General features: G+C 39.7%; 1 protein-coding gene and 1 long non-coding RNA gene across 2 annotated transcripts in view; one reads left to right on the top strand and one right to left on the bottom strand.

Moving 5' to 3' along the window:
- The window catches only part of LOC136851473 (uncharacterized), a 544852-nt gene that overhangs the window by 359286 nt on the left and 160566 nt on the right, over nt 1-25000 (bottom strand). The gene's annotated exons all lie outside the window — the stretch shown is intronic.
- Nucleotides 1-25000, top strand: part of LOC136851468 (paired box protein Pax-7-like) — a 116766-nt gene that overhangs the window by 52199 nt on the left and 39567 nt on the right. The window contains exon 4 of the mRNA XM_067125571.1: nt 9601-9710. Within this exon, the coding sequence (XP_066981672.1) occupies nt 9601-9710 (110 nt within the window). The remainder of the gene's footprint in view (nt 1-9600; nt 9711-25000) is intronic.

The raw sequence follows: 25000 nt of genomic DNA, 5'->3' as shown, positions 1-25000 counted from the left end.
AACATGATACCGCATCTGCAGGTGCAAAATCAAATTGCAAAGCATGCCAGCCCATCTGCAAGCGCAAAATAAAATTTCAAAACATTACAGCGCTTCTGCAGATACAAAATCAAATTTCAAAACATTACAGAGCATCAGCAAGCGCAAAATCAAACTGCAAAACAAGACAGCGCATCTGCAAGCGCAAAATCAAACTGCAAAACATGATAGCGCATCTTCCGACGCAAAATTCAATTGCAGACAATGATGGCGCGTCTCCAAGTGCATAAAAAAATCGCAAAACGCGATAGAGCACCTTCCAGAGCAAAATAAATTCCCAAAAATGACAGCGCACCTGCAAGCGCAAAGTTAGCGCGCATGCGGCGTTAGCAAGCTCATACAAACAGCGCCGCGTTGCAGAAAATGGTGGCAGACATTTTAGCTTTAAAAAAAAAGCGCTAGCAATATTTAGAGCGAAAGGAGACGCTAGCATTACTTACAGCTAACCCAAAATAAAAAAAATTAACGCGGTCGCAGACTGCGGTGGTAGCGGTCTCCAAGCGGTTTGGTTAGCGCAAACAACGGTAGCTATACGCTTCTTAGCACGCTTTGCAAAGGACCCTACTTGTCATCTAAGAGGTTTGTGTTTGAAGACACCACGAGTCGATGGTATTGAATTATGGGTAAAACGAGTAATGATTTACAATTCACGGGAAATAACGCGTGTTTATTAGGCGTCTCTGTGAGTGTGTGTATTAGATTATTACGCTTTTTCTTGTAATTCCGTGAGCGCGTGTTTGCGTATGTTTACTTAAGAGGGCCAGGCGTTTTTTTTTTTTTTGGCAACGCGTATCTTATCGTTACATTGACTATGGTTGAGAGAGAGAGAGAGAGAGAGAGAGAGAGAGAGAATTATTACGTATGGCGACTGGCGACGCACAGACATTGGTCATCGACTAAGAAACAGAAAGAAGAGATTTAGTAGAAAGAGAGAGAGAGAGAGAGAGAGAGAGAGAGAGAGAGAGAGAGAGAGAGAGAGAGAGAGAGAGAGAGAGAGAGAGAGAGAGAGAGAGAATTATTACTTATGGAAAAATTACCTGGCGACGCATAGACACTGGACATCGACTATGAGACACAGAGAAGAGATTCAGTACAGAGAGAGAGAGAGAGAGAGAGAGAGAGAGAGAGAGAGAAATTCGTTAATTATGGAGAATAATTTGGCGATACAAAGACGAGGGTCATCAACAAGAAAAAATAAATATTATTATTATTATTATTAGAGATTAGAGATTAGAGAGAGAGAGAGAGAGAGAGAGAGAGAGAGATTTTCCACTGAGTTACTGTAATAATGACAGATGATTCATTAACTATGCTGAATAACCTAATCTAACACAGAGCACTGACACTTCAGAAGAGAGAGAGAGAGAGAGAGAGAGAGAGAGAGAGAGAGAGAGAGAGAGAGAGAGAGAGAGAGAGAGAAATATACTCTACAACCAACTGTAAAAACTCCATCTCACTCAACCCTGTCAATCATTTCAATACAAGCCAAGCTTTGCAAGTCAATCCCTACTGTGTCTTGACACTCCTTCAAGACTTGACAAGGTTGACGGGGCAGAAAAAGGAAAGAATAACTACAGAGACATTTAAAAATAAGAATAAAAAATATACGAAGAATAAAAATAATAATTTTTTCACGCACAGACCCTGTACGTACATGCGACAGGGATAAGAGCATGACATCGTTATATTTTGCACCGGTATAAAATCATCACTTGTGACCCAGTCCTGAAGTCCGTGCATGTTTCACGCTTCGTGCTGATGTTATTGGGGGCGATTTATGGTTTTTTCCTGACAGGAGTCCTCTTACTTCCTCTTGTTCCTCTTTTTAATTCTCTTCTTCTTTTCTATGCCTTTTTTGTTAAGAAACCTCTTCTTTTCTATGCCTTTTTTTTTAAGAAAAACTCAAAATAAGATCAGTGAAAAACAATGAATTTTACACATTACTGATACTTCCTCTTACTCTTGCTTTCTCTTATTCCTCTTTTTATTTCTCTTCTTCCTCTTCCTCTTTTCTGTCTTCTTTGATGAAGGGAAACTCAAAATCAGACCAGTGAAGTAAATTGAATTTTACATATTATTAAGTCTTTCTTACTCTTCGTTCTCTTTTCTCTTTTAATCCTCTTCTTTCATTAAGAAAAACTCAAAATAAGACATATCAAAAAAAAAATTAATTCTAAATATTACTGGGTACTTCCCCTTACTCTTGCTTCCCCTCATTCTTTTTTTACTCCTCTTCCTCTTTCTCTTTCCCTCCTTCCGTTGAACAAAAAATCAAATTAAGACGCACGAAAAAAATTGAATTTGGGTAATAGTTTATTTGGCACTTCCTGTCCCTCTACCGCCAGTCTTTGGAGCACATTTCTCGCTTTGGTTTTCCCCTGACTCTTCAGATCTCCTTCAGGCCTGGGCTAGATAAACGTGTGTGTTTAACTCTCATTTTAAAAGCAAATTTTTTCTTATTTGCATTTCTTTTTTGGATTTTTCGTTTTCTGTAAAAGAAAATATTGTGCCGGTTTTGTCTGTCCGTCCACGCTTTTTCTGTCCGCCCTCAGACCTTAAAAACTACTAAGGCTAGAGGGCTGCAAATTGGTATGTTGATCATCCACCCTCCAATCATCAAACATACCAAATTGCAGCCCTCTAGCCTCAATAGTTTTTATTTTATTTAAGTTTAAAGTTAGCCATAATCGTGCTTCTGGCAACGATATAGGACAGGCCACCAACGGCCCGTGGTTAAAGTTTCATGGGCTGCGGCTCATACAGCATTATACCAAGACCACCGAAAGACATCTATTTTCCGTGTCCTCAATTATACACTGTATACAGAAAACGCGACTGCGCCGAAGAAACTGTTGTTTTAAAACGTTTGCGCAGTCATGTATATTGAGTCAAAAACGCCATTAACTTATTCATTACGCTATCATACAATAGGACAGTCAAGAAAAATTATGAAAAATAAGATAATTATGAAAAATAAGATAATTATGAAAAATAAGATTTTTCGATAACTGAATATCGTTTATGGAAACGCATCTCAATAAATACCAAGAGCCTCTGTAATGCTTCATAAAATCTTTCTTTCTCCATATTTCTCTCATAGTTAAATCATGTTACCATCAAATATACATCTCTCTCTCTCTCTCTCTTTTAACCATGATGATATTAATATTAAAGGTGACATAATTTCCGCCATTCTCTCTCTTTCATTGTTCAGTCCTGATATTGATAGCTCTCTCTCTCTCTCTCTCTCTCTCTCTCTCTCTCTCTCTCTCTCTCTCTCTCTCTCTTAACCTCAAACCTTCAAATCTTTCTCAGCCTCCAAATATTCCTCACCTACTCCCTCCCTCAATTCTTCCCCAACCCCGTCTAGAATCCAAACCCTTTCATTCCAGCCACCCTTCCAGTTTCCAGAACCCAGAGGGGGGGAGTGGAATTTCAGGCGGTGGGGGTTGTTGTGGGGGGGCGTGTCTCCCTGACATCCATGACACTAATTGGCGGCTCCGATTTCGAGATTAATTATGCAGCGGAAAAAGATAATTACAAATTGGCCATCACCTCCAACGCAATGGGAAGAAGAAGAAGAAGAAGAAGAAGAAGAAGAAGAAGAAGAAGAAGAAGAAGGAGGAGGAGGAGGAGGGAGGTAAAATGGAACGAGAGAGAAAGAGGACGAAAATTACTTGGTTGCGGCAGATCAGTTTGCTAATGACTGTTTGTTTAGACTGGCAAAGACTGCGTCTTACACACACACACACACACACACACACACACACACACACACACACACACATATATATATATATATATATATATATATATATATATATATATATATATACTGTATTGTAGAATATATATAAATAACATATATATATCAAAGATAAATAACTATATATATATAAACCAGAACTACACTGGCTGAAAAATAAATAACTTGTGCAAACCAGAACGGCTGAATAAATCTACCCCATATTATACTCTCTATATAATTATTTGCGCCGATGCGTGGGCCATACGCACGTAAGCATGTAGCGTAAAGACAGAGAGAGAGAGAGAGAGAGGAAGCGTTTCACTCATGTTTTTTGCACCGAAATTCAAACATCACTAAGAAAACTAAACAAGAATCAGGAGTATAACGTGTTCGTTATTTCACGCATGCGTACATCCATCACAGTGGCTTACTGCGGCGTAAATAAACAGTACCCAAGGGGTTTCACGCATTTCTGTTGTGGCGTCATTGAATATGCGTCTAAAGGTTTGAATATCTCAGGAAGAAATATATTATCTATAAATGAAGAGCTACAGTTTTTAATATTTTAGCTACAAGAAGTTAAATGAGTTTTACCATATGTTCAATTCCGATGTTAAGCGCTATAGTCGAATTTATTCCTATTTTTACCTACTTATTTATTCATTTATCATTCTTTTCTAATAACTGATCTCTTCTTTCTATATTTCCTATTATCTTCTGTTACTTCTTCAAAGTGAACGCCATAGTCTTTGGAAGCCTGAATTTCAACTCAACGGCCCCTGTAGGCTTGCTCCAAATGTAATAATAATAATAATAATACAATTTCTATCATTTATACTATAAGAAATTACAGGAGTTTTACCAATTAGTTCAGTTTCGGCTGGCACAACAATTTGCATATTGGGTTGTCTTTTCTACAGTGAAATTTTTATTGATATTCGGCCATTGGTTAAGGATCCGTCCACTGAATTTAACCTTCGGCTTCGGAACTCGTGTCCTTGTTCCGTTTTCCCTGATCAAATAACCATCAATTTTCCATGATGTTAACTACTGTATATTCCTCTCTTTCCCATAACCACCTTTCCCACCCCTTTTTTTCAGGGGGGTGGGGGAGACTGGTAGAGTTTCTTCTGTCTCGTGGAAGATAGGGAAATTGGGTTGCCCTACCCTTAAAAAAATAAATTAGGTTCCCCTCGAAAAAAAATGGTCACGTGACATCCGGGGGGGGAGGATAAACTGTTTATCCTTGCAGATGACTTTGCTCAACAGAGCACTTTCTCTTCATTTGCTTTATTTATTTACCTGTTATTAATAATTACTTTTAACGCCACGTTTTAATTTCTGTAAAAGAAACCTATTACGCCAGCCTGTCTTTCCGTCCGAACTTTATTCTGTCAGCACTTTTTCTCTCCGCCCTAAGATTTTAACGACTACTGAGGCTAGAGGGCTGCAAATAGGTATGTTGATCATCCACCCTCCAATAATCAAACGGACCAAATTTCCAGACCCCTGGCGTCAGTAGTGTTTATTTTATTTAAGGTTAAAGTTAGCCATAATCGTACTTCTGGCAACGATATAGGATAAGCCACCACCATGCCGTGGTTAAAGTTTCAAGGGCCACGGCTCATACAGCATTACACCGAGACCACCGAAAGATAGATCTATTTTCGGTGGCCTTGATTATACCCCGAAGCGGCTATACAGAAAACTCGACTGCGCCGAAGAAACTCCGGCGCATTTGTTACCTGTTGTTATTCGTGAACGATTTCATGCAATTTCTAGGGTATATGCAAATATTTCGTTTCATTTTCCTTGTAGATGTTTAATCTTATCCTTCTAGTTACTCGTTACTTGTCCGAATTTTTGTTAGTTCCTTGCTACTTGTGGAAGTTTTCTTCGAGTTCCTTGTTACTTATGTTCATATGGCAGGAACTGCCATAAAATGCGGATCTTGGCTCCAACTCAAAAGAGCCATCATATGCAGATCTTGGCTCCAACTCGAAAGAGCCATCATATGCAGATCTTGGCTCCAACTCGAAAGAGCCATCATATGCAGATCTTGGCTCCAACTCGAAAGAGCCATCATATGCAGATCTTGTCTCCAACTCGAAAGAACCATCATATGCAGATCTTGGCTCCAACTCGAGAGAGCCATCATATGCAGATCTTAGCTCCAACTCGAGAGAGCCATCATGTACAGATTTTGGCTCCAACTCGACAGATCCATCTCATGCAGATCATGGCTCCAACTCGAGAGAGCCATCATATGCAGATCTTGGCTCCGACTCGAGAGAGCCATCATGTACAGACCTTGGCTCCAGATCGAGAGAGCCATCATATGCAGATCATGGCTCCGACTCAAGAGAGCCAGAACTCCTCTCACGCCAGGCTTCCTTAACGGAAGCATCGCAGGAGAGGAGGAGGAGGAGGAGGAGGAGGAGGAATAAGGAACTAGATTGCCGCCAGCGTAATTACCCCCACCAAAAAAGCAAGCAAGCATTACGCGTAATCATTCACAGCATGCAAGATGGCGTTTGCATAAAGGCCCCCGGATCTAGACCTTGCTAATCACCGTCATCTGTAACCATGGCAACGGCGGCGGACCAATCGCGAGGCTGCAATCACCGTGACGTCACCGAGCCCCCGGCCAATGAGCGCGGCGGCTCGAGGCATCGCGAACACAGAATACATTCATTGTTCCAGCGAAGGACTGAATAATTGTAATTAAATGGAATGAAGAAGGGACGAGAGGGGAGGCGGGTGCAAAAAAAGGGAATTGGCTCCGGTGCTCCCGAGATCACGGCTGCCTATTTGGAGATAATGGAAGGCAAAGCGTAATGAGGACGCGAAGCCCAGTCAATTACCTCGGCCCTGTGATGAGGCTCATTTTGATAAACAGGCGCAGTCAGATGAATAGCGTGGAAGTCTTGATTTGCTGATTCGCACGCACGCATGTAAACGTACGAGGGACACATACACATACACATATATACATGTATACTGTACATACATATATATATATATATATATATATATATATATATATATATATATATATATATATATATATATATATATATATATATATATATATATATATATATATATATATATATATTACATAAATTACTATAGAAAATATTTGTTCATTATATTCATTCTTCCGAAATTATAATCTTAATCTTTCAGTGTTTAGAAATATTGTAAAGATTACGATTATAATTTAGTATGAATGAAAATATTTCAAGATATAATTATATTCTCATTCTTGACAATATTTCTAAATATTTTGTCAATTGGTAAAAGATATATTTATCCAAAATTATCAATCATTATATATTATACATATATATATATATATATATATATATATATATATATATATATATATATAAAACACTTAAAAAATTAAATCATCCTGTAATGAAAAAAATCACATTATGAATGCCAAGGAGAGAGAGAGAGAGAGAGAGAGAGAGAGAGAGAGAGAGAGAGAGAGAGAGAGAGAGAGAGAGAGAGATTGAACGCCTAATCGTAAATGCTTAGCAAATGTTTACCTGTCCACCTACGCATTTATTTTGGAAATAACATTTCAGTTATACAATCCATCTGGTAATTTATGGTATGTGTTGATTTATTTGTATATTTTACGTAATTATTCTTTCTTGTGCCTCAGGAATAATAAATAAATAAATAAATAAATAAATAAATAAATAAATAAATAAATAAATAAATAAATAAATAAATAAATATATATATATATATATATATATATATATATATATATATGCTTTAATAGCTTTAGATTCCTTACCATGATCACAAAACATCATCAGCATCCTGTTTTAATTTTTCTCTCTCTCTCTCTCTCTCTCTCTCTCTCTCTCTCTCTCTCTCTCTCTCTCTCTCTCTCTCCTGTTATGTCAACTTTCCCTCCCTTCTCTAAGTTTCTTTACTGTTTTATTTTCTTCTTTCTATCCTTAAATCCTTTTCCTCCTTCCTCCCCCCAAAGTTCCTTCCTTCCTTCCTTTCTCACTCCAACATCTTCCTAAACTGTTTCCATTCCTCTACACATTCCCTTCCTGTCATCTATTCTGCATTTCCTAATGCCTTCAATTCTCGCTTCCTTCTTTCCCCTTTTCCTTCTCTTCCGGTCTCATTCCCTCATTTACCTATTTCTCCTCATTTCCAACTCATCCCACTGCCTCTTTCCCTTCCCTCCCCCTCCTCGTTATCCCACTGCTTCTTCCCCCTTCCTTCCTCCTCGTTATCATTCTCATTCCATTCCTTCTTCCCGTCTCCCTCCCAACCTGAAGAAGATGTCACGGATCCTGTCACAGAACCAAAACACGAAAACTGAAAATAAAAATAAACAAGGAAAAAAAAAAAGCCAAATCCTACTTCAGCGTCTGTAATCAGCTTCCTTTTTTTATCCACCTTTTCCTTCGTTTTTCGTTTTGTTTCTACTTTTCTTTTTTTTTTTCTCTCTCTGTCGTTCTCGTGCGTGTCTCTGGCTATGATCCTACCGAAGTGACATTACGAGGTTATTGATTGCTGGTGCGTCGCATGCAATTGCGAAGGCCCCTGCTTCTGCTCCCGTTGCTGCCGTTCGTTCTTGGGCTCTGAGAGAGAGAGAGAGAGAGAGAGAGAGAGAGAGAGAGAGAGAGAGAGAGAGAGAGAGAGAGAGAGAAAAAAGAAAAACAAAGCAGAGAAAAAAGACATATGGCCATAAGAGAGAGAGAGAGAGAGAGAGAGAGAGAGAGAGAGAGAGAGAGAGAGAGAGAGAGAGAGAGAGAGAGAGAAAAACAAAGCAGAGAGAAGAAAGACATATGGCCATAAAAAAAAAGAGAGAGAGAGAGAGAGAGAGAGAGAGAGAGAGAGAGAGAGAGAGAGAGAGAGAGAGAGAGAATGCAGTGCAGGAATACATAAATTTCCAATTACCAACTTTCTTTACGTCTAAAGAAGGCACAGCAATTTAACTGAGAGTCCGACGGAACGGGCAACCATAAACCCTTTACCTAGCTTCAGTGCCTTGGGCATGGTCACTGCAAAACGATTAGGCTTCAGCTTTAAAGAGGCAAGAAGATGCTTTTTTGTTATGTTAATTACTTTCTTTCGCTGTTCGTCTGTTTGTTTCATATTACTGTTGTTGTCATATTGTTTGTGATTCAATTAGTGACTGATTTTATTGACAATTACCTGTTCATTTGTCTATTTACATTTGTTATTTTCTGTTTTTTTCTGTTTTAACCTAATAATGGACTTTTAGGTCTACAAACAAATCTTTTCCATTCTGAATAATAATAATAATAATAATAATAATAATAATAATAATAATAATAATAATAATAATAATAATAATAATAATAATAATGAACAGATTTTCCTTTTCGTTACTGTCATTATAGTCAAGTTTTTCTCATTGTCTTCGTTCATTTTTCTGAATATTTCATTTGATTCTTTTTCCATTCTGGCTAATAATAATAATAATAATAATAATAATAATAATAATAATAATAATAATAATAATAATAATAATAATCAGATTTCCATTATCGTTCTGTCATTATAGTCAAGTTTTCTCATTACCTTCGTTCATTTTTCTGAATATTTCATTTGATTCTTTTCCATTCCGGATAATAATAATAATAATAATAATAATAATAATAATAATAATAATAATAATAATAATCAGATTTCCATTATCGTTCTGTCATTATAGTCAAGTTTTTCTCATTACCTTCGTTCACTTTTCTGAATGTTTCATTTTTATTTCGCATTTTTTCACACCCGTCCTTTTTCCGTCCCGACAGATTAATCAAGGACGGGCTGTGTGACAGAAACACGGCCCCTTCTGTCTCGGCCATCTCCCGTCTCCTCAGGGGCAAGGACGAAGACGAGGACCCTAAGAAGGTTAAGGATGGTGAGTATCCTCATTTTTTTTTTTTTAGGATTTTTTTTAAAGGAGCGGTTGATTTTTTTAATGTTCTGCTTTGAGGATCGTTGGTAAAATTTTTTAGGATTTTGAGAATTGTTCGTTAAATTTTTTTAAATATTTTTTTTAATATCAGCTGATTTTTTTTATGTTTTGCTTTGAGGATCATTGGTTAAATTATTTTTTGAGTAATTTTTTAAGGATCGGATGATTTTTTTTTTATGTTTTACTTCGAGGATCGTTCATTATTCTTTGAGGAATTGTTTTACGGATTGGTTGATTTTTTTAATGTTTTGCTTTGAGAATTATTGATTAAATTATATTTTGAGGGTTTTTTATGGATCGGCTGTTTTCTTTAATGTTTGTTTTTAGGATCGTTGGACTTCTTAGGATTTTATCTTGTTTAACCGACAGGTTGATTTAGTCTTTTACTTTGAGTATCTTTTGCTAACTTCTGAGGATATTTTTTACACGATCCGTTGACTTTTTAATTTTTTTTTTTTGAGGATCGTTCTTTAAATATAAGGATCGTTCTTTAAATATAGGGATCGTTGTTTAAATATAAGGATCGTTCTTTTAAATTCTCTCTTTAGAATCGCTTTCCACCGATCAGCAGAATTTTTTCAATATTTTGCTTCGAGGATCGTTGGTTACAATAATTTGTGAGGAATTTTTATAATCTGCTGATTGTTTTTAATATTCTGCTTTGAGGATCATCATCCGTTAACTGATCTTTCAGAAGTTTCTAATGATCACCTGAATTTTTTTTTTTTAATATTTGGCTTTGTGGATCGTATGTTAACTTAATTTTGATGGGTCATTTACTATGCAAATTTTACGATAAAAAGGAGGGAGAGAGAGAGAGAGAGAGAGAGAGAGAGAGAGAGAGAGAGAGAGAGAGAGAGAGAGAGAGAGAGATATCACATGTTTACACAACCCTTCCTTCCATACGTCAGAGACAGCAAAAAAAAAAAAAAAAAAAGCCTGGAAACCGCAAAGGAGAGATTCCAAACCGTTTCCAGACTGACGCTACATATCTTTCCAGTAGCATTAGCGTCTGGAAAACAAAAACAGAAAAAAAAAAAAAAAAAGAGAAACAAAAGCCACAAGCGTACATACATACATACATACACACATACATCTCGATCTTGTGGGAGGAAGATCCCACAATGGGCCAAAAAAAAAAAAAAAAAAAGAGAGATCCTAAGAGCGATCCTGAAAAGGTCGAAGGAACTAAAGAAAGGAGAGAGAATAAGAGAGCGAGAAGAAAAAAAAAAACGCGCCAAAAGGAGCTCGGAAACCCGCCAGAAAGGACGCCAGAATGCGCCAAATGACCGGGAGCTGAATGGCGGGAAAAGAACCCACAGAGAAACAATTCTGGCGGGCAACAATGAAGATTCCACAGTCATTATCTATGCACGGACAATAGGCACACTCCGCGGGGGGGCCGCGCCCTCTCGCCACCTTTAGGTCGAGTCCAGGGTCTCCAGACGCGGCTGCCTGACCCTTAAAGACATCCGATCCTTCGCCAGCGGAGAGCTAATATCTGGTGAAAGGGACTTTTGCCAAGATGTCTCGAATCATTTAGAAGGGGGGGAAAAAACGAAGGTGTTAATCTTTTATCGGAGATTTGTCAAAGAAAATCCATACAAATTTTTTTTCCCCCTTAACGATTGAGCTGATAATGAATGTACAGGGATTTTTCTGATGCTCTCTGGTGCTTTGAAGTATTTTTTGTTCCCGTTTTTTCATGTGTAATTATAGGGGGCATAGAAATCTGTGTACAGATATTTAGATTGCACATACACTGCTACACACACATACGGGCAACATACAAAGTGTTTGTTTCTGTCAACATCTCTCTCTCTCTCTCTCTCTCTCTCTCAGCTCTTCGTTGGGCGAGTCGGTAGAGTTGTGGGGTAGCACTCGCTGGCCCCGAGTTCGAGTCTCCGGCCGGCTAATGTAGAGTTAGAGGAATTTATTTCTGGTGATAGAAATTCATTTCTCGTTATAATGTGGTTCGGATTCCACAATAAGCTGTAGGTCCCGTTGCTAAGTAACCAATTGGTTCTTAGCCACGTAAAATACGTCTAATCCTTCGGGCCAGGCCTAGGAGAGCTGTTAATCCGCTCAGTGGTCTGGTAAAACTAAGGTATACTTAACTTTCTCTCTCTCTCTCTCTCTCTCTCTCTCTCTCTCTCTCTCTCTCTCTCTCTCTCTCTCTCTCTCTCAGGCATACATGTGCACATATAGACCAGTAACATAAGTAGCGCATGTGTGTGTGTGTATATATATATATATATATATATATATATATATATATATATATATATATATATATATATATATATATATATATATATATATACACACACACACACAAACATATACAAGCGCTACTGATGTCTATACACATTTATGCCTGAGCTTGAGAGAGAGAGAGAGAGAGAGAGAGAGAGAGAGAGAGAGAGAGAGAGAGAGAGAGAGAGAGAGAAAGTTGCTAGAGACTAAAGCTGCAGCAACCTCAGAAGAGGTAGCAGGAACAACAGCAGCGGCTAGTGACAGCTGTAGAAAATTCAGCAGGAGTCCCAAGACCAACATCACAGTAACTCCAGCAGGAATCCCAAGAGCTATGGCAGAGCAACTCCAGCAGGAGTCGCAAGACCAATAGGGTAGCAACTCCCGCAAGAGTCACGAGAACTACTGAATAGCAACTCCAGCAGGAGTCACACGACCAATAGCATAGCAACCCCAGCAGGAGTCACAAGAACTACTGAATAGCAACTCCAGCAGGAGTCACACGACCAATAGCACAGCAACCCCAGCAGGAGTCACAAGAACTACTGAATAGCAACTCCAGCAGAAGTCTCATGACCAAAAGCAGAGCAACTCCAGAGAACTACTGAATAGCAATTCCATCAGGAGTTGCAAGACCATTAGTGGAGCAACTCCAACAGGAATCTAAAACACCACCATCTTAGAAACTCCAGCAGGAGTCGAAAGACCACCATCTTAGCAACTCCTGCAGGAGTTGTAAAGCCAGTAGCATAGCAACTCCACCAAGAGTCACGAGAACCACTGAATAGCAACTCCAGCAGGAAAAGCAAGACCAACAGCACTGTAACGGTAGCAAGACCAACAGTGGCACAGAAACTCCAGCAGGAGTCGCAAGACCAACAGCAAAGTAACTCCAGCAGGAGTCACAAGAACTACTGAGTAGCAACTCCAGCAGGGTGGCAGGAGGACTTGCAAAACCAACGGCAGAGCAACTCCAGCAGGGAGTGGCACGAGAACTTACAAAACCAACGGCAGAGCAACTCCAGCAGGAGTCGCAAGACCAACAGTATAGCAACTCCAGCAGGAGTCGCAAGACCAACGGCAGAGCAACTCCAGCAGGAGTCGCAAGACCAACGGCAGAGCAACTCCAGCAGGAGTCGCAAGACCAACGGCAGAGCAACTCCAGCAGGAGTGGCAGGAGGACTTGCAAAACCAACGGCAGAGCAACTCCAGCAGGAGTGGCACGAGAACTTGCAAAACCAACGGCAGAGCAACTCCAGCAGGAGTCGCAAGACCAACAGTATAGCAACTCCAGCAGGAGTCGCAAGACCAATGGCAGAGCAACTCCAGCAGGAGTCGCAAGACCAACGGCAGAGCAACTCCAGCAAGACCAACAGCATAGCAACTGCAGCAGGAGTGGCACGAGGACTTGCAAAACCAACGGCAGAGCAACTCCAGCAGGAGTCGCAAGACCAACGGCAGAGCAACTCCAGCAGGAGTCGCAAGACCAACAGCATAGCAACTCCAGCAGGAGTCGCAAGACCAACGGCACAGCAACTCCAGCAGGAGTCGCAAGACCAACAGCATAGCAACTCCAGCAGGAGTGGCACGAGGACTTGCAAAACCAACGGCAGAGTAACTCCAGCAGGAGTCACAAGACCAACAGCATAGCAACTCCAGCAGGAGTGGCACGAGGACTTGCAAAACCAACGGCAGAGTAACTCCAGCAGGAGTCGCAAGACCAACGGCATAGCAACTCCAGCAGGAGTGGCACGAGGACTTGCAAACCAACGGCAGAGTAAACTCCAGCAGGAGTCGCAAGACCAACGGCATAGCAACTCCAGCAGGAGTGGCACGAGGACTTGCAAAACCTACGGCAGAGCAACTCCAGCAGGAGTCACAAGACCAACAGCATAGCAACTCCAGCAGGAGTCGCAAAGCCAGCAGGAGTAGCAAGACCAGTAGCAGAGGCAAGTGACAGCTGGAGCAATATCACCATTAGTATTAAGACAAGCAGCAGCAGTAATTACTTGTTTTACCCTTTTCCTTTAAAACACCGAAACCCCTCCATTGATTGAAGAGCTCGATAATAGATGATATACATCGATGCTTTTAACCCTTAATGAAAGTCATTATATTTTCATTCCGAATCTGGTTCGGATATTTTTCGTTGTTTTTTGAATTCTAATGAATTCAATCCATTTTTTCCAATCGAATGCTTCTAGCTTTGGCAAACAATAGGGAAGTGTATTTTAATGGACTCTCTCTCTCTCTCTCTCTCTCTCAAAAGCACACACACACACACACACACTTGCCTTCTTAGAGCCAACTTTTATTTTTTCGCAGTTACTAATGTTATTGTCTGTTGTTATATAATAATAATAATAATAATAATAATAATAATAATAATAATAATAATAATAATAATAATAATAATAATAACAGACAAATGAAATTGATCTAATATAAATTTTATACACATACCGACATATATATATATATATATATATATATATATATATATATATATATATATATATATATATATATATATATATGTTGTGTGTGTATGTGTATGTCAGTATGTATACATGAAATGATATTAGATCAATTTCATTTGTCTGTTGTTATTATTATTATTATTATTATTATTATTATTATTATTATTATTATTATTATTATTATTGACACCCCTCAAAATTAATAGCAAACAATAATTAAAGTCTTACTAGCTTATTGCAATTATCTCTCCGAATTATTATTATCATTATTATTATTACCATTATTATTATAACCTCCCAAAAACAATCTGCCACATCAGCCAACGCAGAACAATCAGATCAAGACAATAACAACTGAGTGATCTGACGTCTTTTCTGGCGTTCATCCACTCGTATGCAAAATCAGACGCCGTGTGAATCGGGCCTTCTGATGATCCAGCGGTTAATATCACGAGAGATAATTGTAATTGCCGTGATGGCAATCAGGCGTGCAAGCGCGCACACACTCATAAACAAGCACGCACAAGCACGCACGCAAACACGGATATCCATGGAGGTTGAAGTCGACGTAATTACTGCGGCTCTGTTTCAGGTAATTAACAGCGATACTGCCTACTGTAATTACTCCTATTCTGCCAAGGGTAATTACTGAGGTTCTTGTCATTATGTCATTTAATTACAATTAGAGTAATTACCCGATGCACACTTTTATTTCATCATGGTAACTGGCGAGTCAGAATACCAACTAATAAAGATTCTGTTGTCCTACCGAACTCGCTTTTAGCCAGCACGGGCTCTTACTTCAAAGAGTAGCTCGTGAGATCTTTACAATTCTTATGAAGGTAAGGGAAATGATTTTGCGTTCCTCGCATGTCACAATTTACCTGACAATTTCTTCTTCAATTAAAAGTTTATCTAACTAACCCTCTCCCGAGAGAGAGAGAGAGAGAGAGAGAGAGAGAGAGAGAGAGAGAGAGAGAGAGAGAGAGAGAGAGAGAGGTGGGGAGGAGGTAGTCAGAGATAAATAGAGCAGAGGGAAGTGAGAAATGGCTATAGAAAAGAGAGAGAGAGAGAGAGAGAGAGAGAGAGAGAGAGAGAGAGAGAGAGAGAGAGAGAGAGAGAGAGAGAGAGATTCAAGGCAATCATCATAGGCATAATTATGTACGCCTACATTCAAGCGTTACAGAAAAACATAATTTAAAGAATTCATGAATGGCACATTAGGAACCTAACGTCGAACCCGGACAGGCGATGAGCCCCAGGTGTGAGAACTTCTTTTGTTAAAAAAAATACCCCTGTTACCACACCTGTGAAAGCCAAGGCCTAATTAACTGGAATCAGATTGGCACGTGGCATGCGTCCTAATTTTGCCAAGTTGCAAAGAATATAGACTGTCGACTGTCGAATAGGTATTTATCGATAGTTTCCAACATTCCCCTAAAGGCGGACTGTCCTGTCGAATCTGGAATGACGTCATCGATAGCAAAGAGGCCTGTTAATTACAAGTTCCGCCGATAGATGGCTTTTAAGGCGCAGGTATGGCAGACAATAGCTTCTACTTTTTTCCGATCGAACAATGTCAATGACAAGAAGAAGAAGAAGAAGAAGAAGAAGAAGAAGACGAAGAAGATGATGATACGAAGGAAAGGGAAAAAAAATAAAGGTCTTTTCACTTTGGGCCTGGGTTATGGGGAGTGGGGGTGGGGAACACAGGTATGGAAGGAGGGTCCCCAGCTATGGCCCTTCAGGATACCAGACAGGAGGGTACAGGGGGAGGGAAAGGAGGGGGGGGGCGCCTGGCCCCCTTTTCGGAGGTTGAGGCCCTCCTCCTCAACCGGATCTTCGGATCGCTTTATGAAAAGGAGTTTATCGGAAGTTTATTGTTTTTCTCCACCGCTCGCGTCAAAGACCTCCATTATTCACTTAATGAGAACGGTTGTTGCGGCTGCTGGAAGGGAGGAAAGGGTGACTCTTCCTCCGTTTCTCCTTGAGGGAGGGAGGAAGTCTCCTCCTCCTCCTCCTCCTCCAACCTGGCGCATCTTTTGTAGGAAGGAACGATTCTAGTATCATCATCGCCTCAGGAGTCGACCTCAGCTATTCCCCATTGGAGCTTCAATTCTTTTTTCTATTCCTCCTAAACCTCCTCTTAAACCTTGGGGAGTTAACTTGGGGAATTACATGGGATTACACTGGAGATGTTATGGGTATAAGGCCAGCAACCTCATCCCAAAAAACACATTGCTGATAATCTTTCGCAAAATCTTGGGCGCCTAGTGTGAGCTGGTTAGGTCACTGTCGTCTCTGAGAAGCCAATAGAGATTTATCTGTAATCAAATACAGACGGTAGACATAATCTCTCTCTCTCTCTCTCTCTCTCTCTCTCTCTCTCTCTCTCTCTCTCTCTCTCTCTCTCTTTGAAACCCTTGTAAATTTAAAGGTGATAAATAAATTTGTATTGGATTAAAGAAACACCTAAAAGGTAGCTTCTCTCCCTGTCAGTCTGTATGAGTATCAATAGATGGACACCTCTCTCTCTCTCTCTCTCTCTCTCTCTCTCTCTCTCTCTCTCTCTCTCTCTCTCTCTCTCTCTCTCTCTCTCTCCGTACAAGCATCTCACCCAGCACCATAGGGAAGATAAAGACAGGTTTGAAAACTGCCACTGAGAACCGTCACCTCTTTCCAACCTTTCATTTTTTTTTTACATATCACCTCTCTCTCTCTCTCTCTCTCTCTCTCTCTCTCTGTTCTCTCTAAGAACAGCAGCAGCAGAGAGAGAGAGAGAGAGAGACCTTCTCGCCATCCAGCATAATAGCACGAATTACGAAACGTGTAATTTCGCGCGAGGTCTCCCTCTCTCTCTCTCTCTCTCTCTCTCTCTCTCTCTCTCTCTCTCTCTCTCTCTCTCGGTCCTCTGAGCTCCCCATTACACAGTCGTGGCGTTTTTCGCGTAATTTATTCACGGCTTCTGGTCGTGTCTCCTTTAGAAATTACATGTGATTACGCCGATGGATGGATTGCTCTGCGGAGGAGAGGAGGAACACATCACCTCCTCCTCCTCCTCCTCCTCCAGCTTTCGGGCCTCTTCTTGGGCCGGAAGACTGAAATCCACAGAGAGAGAGAGAGAGAGAGAGAGAGAGAGAGAGAGAGAGAGAGAGAGAGAGAGAGAGAGAGAGAGATGAATGGCTCAGTTTTATCCATTCCATTAAACCAGTTCGAACTTATTCATCGTGTTACCTTTTGCATTATTACAGAGAGAGAGAGAGAGAGAGAGAGAGAGAGAGAGAGAGAGAGAGAGAGAGAGAGAGAGGTGAGAGAGGTGTGATGGAAAAAAAAAAAGAAAGAAAGGCTGGAAAGAGGTGACGATTCTCATTAACAGTTTTCAAACCTGTCTTTTATCTTCCCGATGGTGTTGGATGAGACGCACATACGGTATATGAGAGAGAGAGAGAGAGAGAGAGAGAGAGAGAGAGAGAGAGAGAGAGAGAGAGAGAGAGAGAATTCCATACACCTCACTTTGTTTTGGGGTTATAAGCTATTCCCGCTCTTTCTTCTATCGCATTCGTTGTTGCTGTTTATTCTAAATATATACATTTCGAGAGAAAATAGGAAATAATTTTTAGACCTGCCTTATTTATCAAGTTCTGATACAAGTATTCTAACAAGTGCCTTGGTGGGGCACACATTATTATTATTATTATTATTATTATTATTATTATTATTATTATTATTATTATTATTATTATTATTATTATTATCATTATTATTATTTATAACAAAAATATATACTGAAAAAATCTACAAAGGATTAAATTCCTTTTCGAAATAAATTTATCAACTTTTGAATATCTAACTTTTAACTTTTTCATTTATGTGGAAATTATTTATTTTTTTTTTTTTATATAAAATTTGATGACAAATTTCGTTAATTAATGCGAGGACTCGCCTGCGAATGATAGCGATGGTGATAGAGATGCTGATAGTGTATAGTGACACAGTGATGGCGATAATGATGTTGATGTTGTAAAGGTGACATAGTGACGATGATAACGATGCTGATAGTGTACGGGTGACATAGTGATGGTGATAATGATGTTGATAGTGTATAGGTGACATAGTGATGGCGATAACGATGCTGATAGTGTACAGGTGACACAGTGATGGCGATAATGATGTTAATAGTGTATAGGTGACATAGTGACGATGACAATGATGTTGACAGTGTATACAGCAGCTGACACAGTGATGGTGATAATTATGTTGCTGGTGTATAGGCGACACAGTGATGGCGATAATGATGTTGATAGTGTATAGTTGACATAGTGATGGTGATAATGTTGATAGTGTGTAGGTGATATAGTGATGGTGATAATGATGTTGATAGTGTGTAGGCGACACAGTGATGGCGATAATGATGTTGATAGTGTATAGTTGACATAGTGATGGTGATAATGTTGATAGTGTGTAGGTGATATAGTGATGGTGATAATGATGCTGGTAGTGTATAGGTGACAATGTCGTGATAGTGACGCAGAACTGCGTTGCTGACACTGGGAATGGATATCATGATGATGGCGCATTAGAGTTGTTAGTAATATGTGATGGTGAAATTGATGGAGACTGATGTTCATAATGATGGTGAAACTGATGGAAACTGATGTCCAAAATGATGGTGAATTTTTTGGTAATAGTGATGGTGAAATTAAGAAACTGGTGGCGATAAATAATGACGACAATGATGGTGAGGTTAAGTGTGATAATGATGGTGAAGGCAATTGTGATAATGATGGTCAACTTGGCGGTATGATGGTGTAATGATGGCGAAACTGTTGTGAAAGTGATGAAGATAATGATGGTGAAACTGGTGGTTGACACTGATGGTGAAAATAATGGTGAAAATTATGTTCATAATGATGGTGATAATGATGGTGACATTAACGCTGATGACTGCGTTGTTTACGAGGCGACAGTGAATACGACATGGTGGAAATGGTGGTCACGACGATGGTGACAGAATGCACTGTATGTGACGAAAATAACTATGGTGATGATGAAGTGTTGGAAACGATGGTGATAATACTGATGATATAGTGCTTCTGATAACGGTAATGATTCGAGCAAATGATGGTGATGAAAATAAACCCGACCCTGACTCGACAATGGTCAAGATGGTTATGATAAAGATGATGGTGATCGTAATGAGGGTGATAGTGATATAGCTGGCCACTTCACTGTCTCTCAGGCCTCTTTACGGCCATTACCGCTCACACCAGATCCCTACGCGTCCTTGTATTTCGTGTCAGCTCAGTCATCGTATTTATATTCCTTTATTAGTTTTACTGAATTTGAAAGGGTATTATTTGGGTCATCTACGTTCACGTACCAATGGACCACACTTTACGCACGGACTTTACGCAGGTACCTATTCAAAAACAATATACGACGGCAGTTTTAAAGGGGGTATTATCTGGGTCATGTACGTTCACGTACCGTCCTTATTTTACGAACGATACCGTTCACGTACGAACACCGCAAAGTTTACGGACTTATGCGTCCAATACACGACCCATACCTGTCCAAAACAATATGCGACGGTAATTTTAAAATCGTATTATTTACGTTATCTGCGCTCACGTACCGTCCTTACTTCACGGACGGTACTGTTCACGTACAACCGAACCCATACTTAACGTACGGGTGCGTCGAGTACACGATCCGTACCTGTTCAAAAACAATATGCGACGGTAATTTCAACGGGGTAATATATGGGTCATGTACATTCACGTATCGTCCTTACATCACCATGACGTTCACGTACAAACGGACCATACTTTAAGAACCGTAATTTTTCGGTGTCGTTATCTACGATTTTATTTTATTTTTTTTTTTTTTTTGTACCATCCTTGGATGAATATAGTACACCAAGCAACTTCCTCCGATTATTTCTACCCGTGTGTTTGATCAGGGAGATACACCGTGTCGGGCCCGAGCGATAATCGCCGGCAATTATCGGCGCTTATTAGACGCGGCCGCCCTCCCGATTGTAATTACATTCCGGGCGATCGCCGCTGACCGCCGGCCAATTAAGGGGAGATCGGCCGGCGAATGGAAGGAGGAAGTTGAATGAATTGATGGCTAATTGATGGATAGGAAGGAGCCAAAGATTACAGAAGGAGTGGCCATGATCGATGGAAGGGAAACCGTAAGGTCCATTACGCTGATGGAATGGGGGGTTCCGCAGGAAGAGAGTCTTCCATCTCCCGTCCTGTTGCATTATGGAAGATGGATAAATAATTATTAACCATTTTTTCTTAATAATATACAGCTATTTTGTACGAAGAACACACCACCAAATTGCACTTAATCGCTACAGGCAGGTTTGGTATGTAAACAATTCTCCAGAGTTCAAACATCAACTGTCATTTATAACTGCCATAGAGACATCAGACTGGTTTGCATGTGAGGAGAAATTACACTTGACCAAATATCGCTTTTGTCAGATAAATATCTCAATCATAAGACACCATTTTTTCTTATAAACACACTTTTTCTACACAGAACAGACCACATCATTGCACTTAATTGCTACAGGCAGCTTTGTAATGTAAATAATTCTCTAAAAAGCCAAAATATTAACTTTAATTTATAACTGAAACAGAGATGTCAAACTGCTTTGCATGTGAGGAGAAACTGCAGTGACAAAATATCCGCTTTTGCCAGATGAGTAGCTTAATCATGACAAGGTGTCATTTATGATGTCGTTTGCAGGCACATTCCAAAATCTTGTCTTGAAACTTGCACAAAGTGTATGTAAATGCTGACAAGATGGAACTGACAACGATTTCACAACAGCAATTAAAATTCATGTTCGCATAATTAAGCCGCAAGATATTATGAAACGTAACGCTTTCAATGTTTATGCAAAGGGCAAATGGGTCTGCTCCGTTTTTTTTTCTCTCCTTCCAGTGAAATTCATTTACTTCCCTTGATTTACAACCATCTCTCTCTCTCTCTCTCTCTCCCCCTCTCTCTCTCTCTCTCTCTCTCTCTCTCTCTCTCTCTCTCTTAATTAACATAAAGATAAGAGACCTCAGTCAAATTAGCATTGTATTTACTTTCCTTACCTTACACTAACTATTCTCTCTCTCTCTCTCTCTCTCTCTCTCTCTCTCTCTCTCTCTCTCTCTCTCTCTCTCTCTCTCTCTCGATTAACATAAAGATAAGGCGAGACCTCAGTCAAATTAGCATTGTATTTACTTTTCTTACCTTACACACTAACTATTCTCTCTCTCTCTCTCTCTCTCTCTCTCTCTCTCTCTCTCTCTCTCTCTCTCTCTCTCTCTCGATTAACATAAAGATAAGGCGAGACCTCAGTCAAATTAGCATTGTATTTACTTTCCTTACCTTACACTAACTATTCTTCTCTCTCTCTCTCTCTCTCTCTCTCTCTCTCTCTCTCTCTCTCTCTCTCCAGGTTAACATAAAGACTAGAGCTGTCAAATTAGCAATGTATTAGCCTTTGTAATTCTTATAAGTGTGTGTGTGTGTGTGTGAGAGAGAGAGAGAGAGAGAGAGAGAGAGAGAGAGAGAGAGAGAGAGAGAGAGAGAGAGAGAGAGAGAGGACCCCCATTTGCACCGTATCACCGCCCAGCAAATCATCACGAACCTTTTTCTTCTGTTCCTTCCTGTCCATTCTGCCGCCTTTGTATCCTGTCTCTGAGGGATCCCTGTCTCCGCAAAAGACGGCCGCCCGCCCCCCCTCCTCCTCCTCCTCCATTATTTCTGTCACCTCTGATAACCCGCCTTCACTCAATTCCGACTGATTTCACTCCCCGTTAAAAAGCGTCACCTCCTCATTCCTAGTATTTTTTCAACTAACCGCTGGAAATGACAGGGCTAGGTGATTTCTACTGACTTCGTTTCCTTCATTAGCTCCTAATCTCTCTCTCTGTTTTTTATCTCTCTCTCTTTTTTGCTCCTCCTCCTCCTCCTTCCTTCTTCATCTCGTCCCAGCGACGGCAATAACAGCTAAATTTAAGGAGACGGTAAAAAGCGGCTAAATATCAGACGGGAGTTTCATGCTAGATCGCTAATGACGACCCGATGCTTACGAGAACCGTTTGCTGCGTCAGACAGGCATTGAAGTCACCCGCCGACACTCCCACCCCTTCTTCCCCCCTTTTTTGTTTCTTATATATTTTTTTATCCGGTTGTAGGCTCTAATTTTATTTGACTGTTAACTAGTTTCCCTTTTTATTTTATTTTTTACTGGTTGAGGGGTCCCAATCTCACTCTGAGTTCTATGAATCTCTCTCTCTCTCTCTCTGTGTGTAAATGGCATCGTGGACATCTGTAATCCTCGTTGCAAAAATTTACCTAAAAGGAAACGAATGCATGAGAACCACTACTTTGAATTAGTGTCGCTTTGTGTTTTTTATTCACACTAACTACTACTTCTTCTTCTGTCGCCAATTTTCGCGAAGGGGGCCGAGGTCCCCGGGGTTAACTGGGACATTGCTATTTCCCTAGGTAAGAGTTCATTAAGTTGATTTGTTACTGAGCTGCTCTGCTCACGTAGACGGGGGGCATTTTTTGGGGGCACCTGGCCCCTCCCCTCTTCCACTCCCCCTACCCTCAATCCAACCACGACCCCCTCCTCCCTACCTACCCCACATCCCCCTCCGCTCACCCCTTCCTTCTTTTTGCTAATTTTTTTTCATTTTCCTCCTTATAATGGCCTTACCTTCGTATAGCCAGATGAAGTGAAGGAAGAATCAGGATTAAATGGAGGATTAAGAGGAGGAAGGAGGAGGATTAGGAAGGAGAAACAGGAGGGAGGAAGAAGACTGAAGAGGTCCTCTCGGGAAATGAGCGTTCAAGAGAACATGAACGCGAACATTACCGATTTAACGATGGAACAAGCATGCCAAAGGGTCTATCTGTCATTAGACTCCTGATTACAATATATGTAAAGCTTCAGGAAGGACCTGTCTCCTCCTTTTTATCCATCTCCCTACCCAGCCCTCCCCTTCCCCTACCCCCTAACCAGATTCCCACGGTCACATCCTCCCCTGCCGCCGCCCCCCAACACCCACAGGCCAAGCCCGAAGACGTAACGTATCTTAATGTGTCAGTGGGACGTCTGTCTCAAGTGAGGAAATGAATCATGGAAAATGAATTATGGATTTCAAAAATGTATCTTCAGCGTCTTTTAAAATAAGTCCGTATGATATCTGTGTATCTTTGAAATGGTTATGTTTGAAAGGGTGATGCATATCAGAATTCTGTTAGGTATCCATGAAATTTATCATCGGTGCTAGTCCGTCTGAATGATTATTTTTTTATTGCATTTGTTAAATAAAAAAAAAATCTCCATATTCTTAATCTACTATTGTTTTACTAAAAGGTGTGTGTGTGTGTATACATATATGTATACTGTACGCGTATATAAATGTATATGTGTGTATGTATGTATGTATGTATGTATGTATGTATGTATGTATGTATATATATATATATATATATATATATATATATATATATATATATATATATATATACACACAAATAATTATGACAAGTTCTGGTTCCTAACGTTATCTTAGGCTTTCAATGATACCAAAAGTTTCTAATACTTTTTCTGTCGTCAAGTGATTCAATATTTACCGCTGTTATTTGCAGCCTTCAACTTCCAATGATGTCAAATTCTCTAATCTTGCATTGCTGCAAATATCAATCCCCTTTACAGTCAAATGTACAAAATCAGTTGCTGCTGTAAAGTGTGATATTATACCATTTCAAACGATAGTTTTAAACTCCCATTGCTAATATATACTTTGAACATTCATTGATAATAAGTGCTGTCAACATTCATTGTAATAAGTGCTCGAAACCTTTACTGTTACTAAATATTTTAAACATTTCTCCCAAATAAGTTGGTTAAACTTTGATTTCCATTAAGTTCTTTAAACATTCAACGCTAGTGTGTGTGTGTGTGTGTGTGTGTGTGTGAATCTATAAACACTTATTTTCAATAAGTGCGTACAATAAATTCTTTAAACATTAATTTCCAATATGTGCTGTACAATAAGTTCTTTAAACATTAATTTCCGATGTGCTGTACAATAGGTTCTTCGAACATTCATTTGCAATAAGTGCTATAAACATTAATTTCCAATAAGTGTCATAAACATTAATGTCCAATAAGTATTATGCAATAAGTTCTTTAAACATTACTTTGCAATAAGTGCCGTCAACATTAATTTTCAGTAAGTGCTGAAAAACAATCGTAGCCAAAAACTAAGTTAAACGTCTACTGCCAACCAATTTTTTAAACATTTACTGCCAGTAAGTGCTGCCAACATTAATCCAAATAAGTGCTGTCAACATTAATCCAAATAAGTGCTGTCAACATTAATTCCCAATAAATGCCGTCAACATTCATCGCCAACAAGTGCTGGCAACATTTACTACCGATAAGTGCTTTAAACATTCTCTATCAAT

The sequence above is a fragment of the Macrobrachium rosenbergii genome, chromosome 23 (assembly GCF_040412425.1).
Source record: "Macrobrachium rosenbergii isolate ZJJX-2024 chromosome 23, ASM4041242v1, whole genome shotgun sequence".
Taxonomy (NCBI): domain Eukaryota; kingdom Metazoa; phylum Arthropoda; class Malacostraca; order Decapoda; family Palaemonidae; genus Macrobrachium; species Macrobrachium rosenbergii.
Note: the sequence above shows the minus strand (reverse complement) of the source record. Positions and strands in the feature narration are given on the sequence as shown.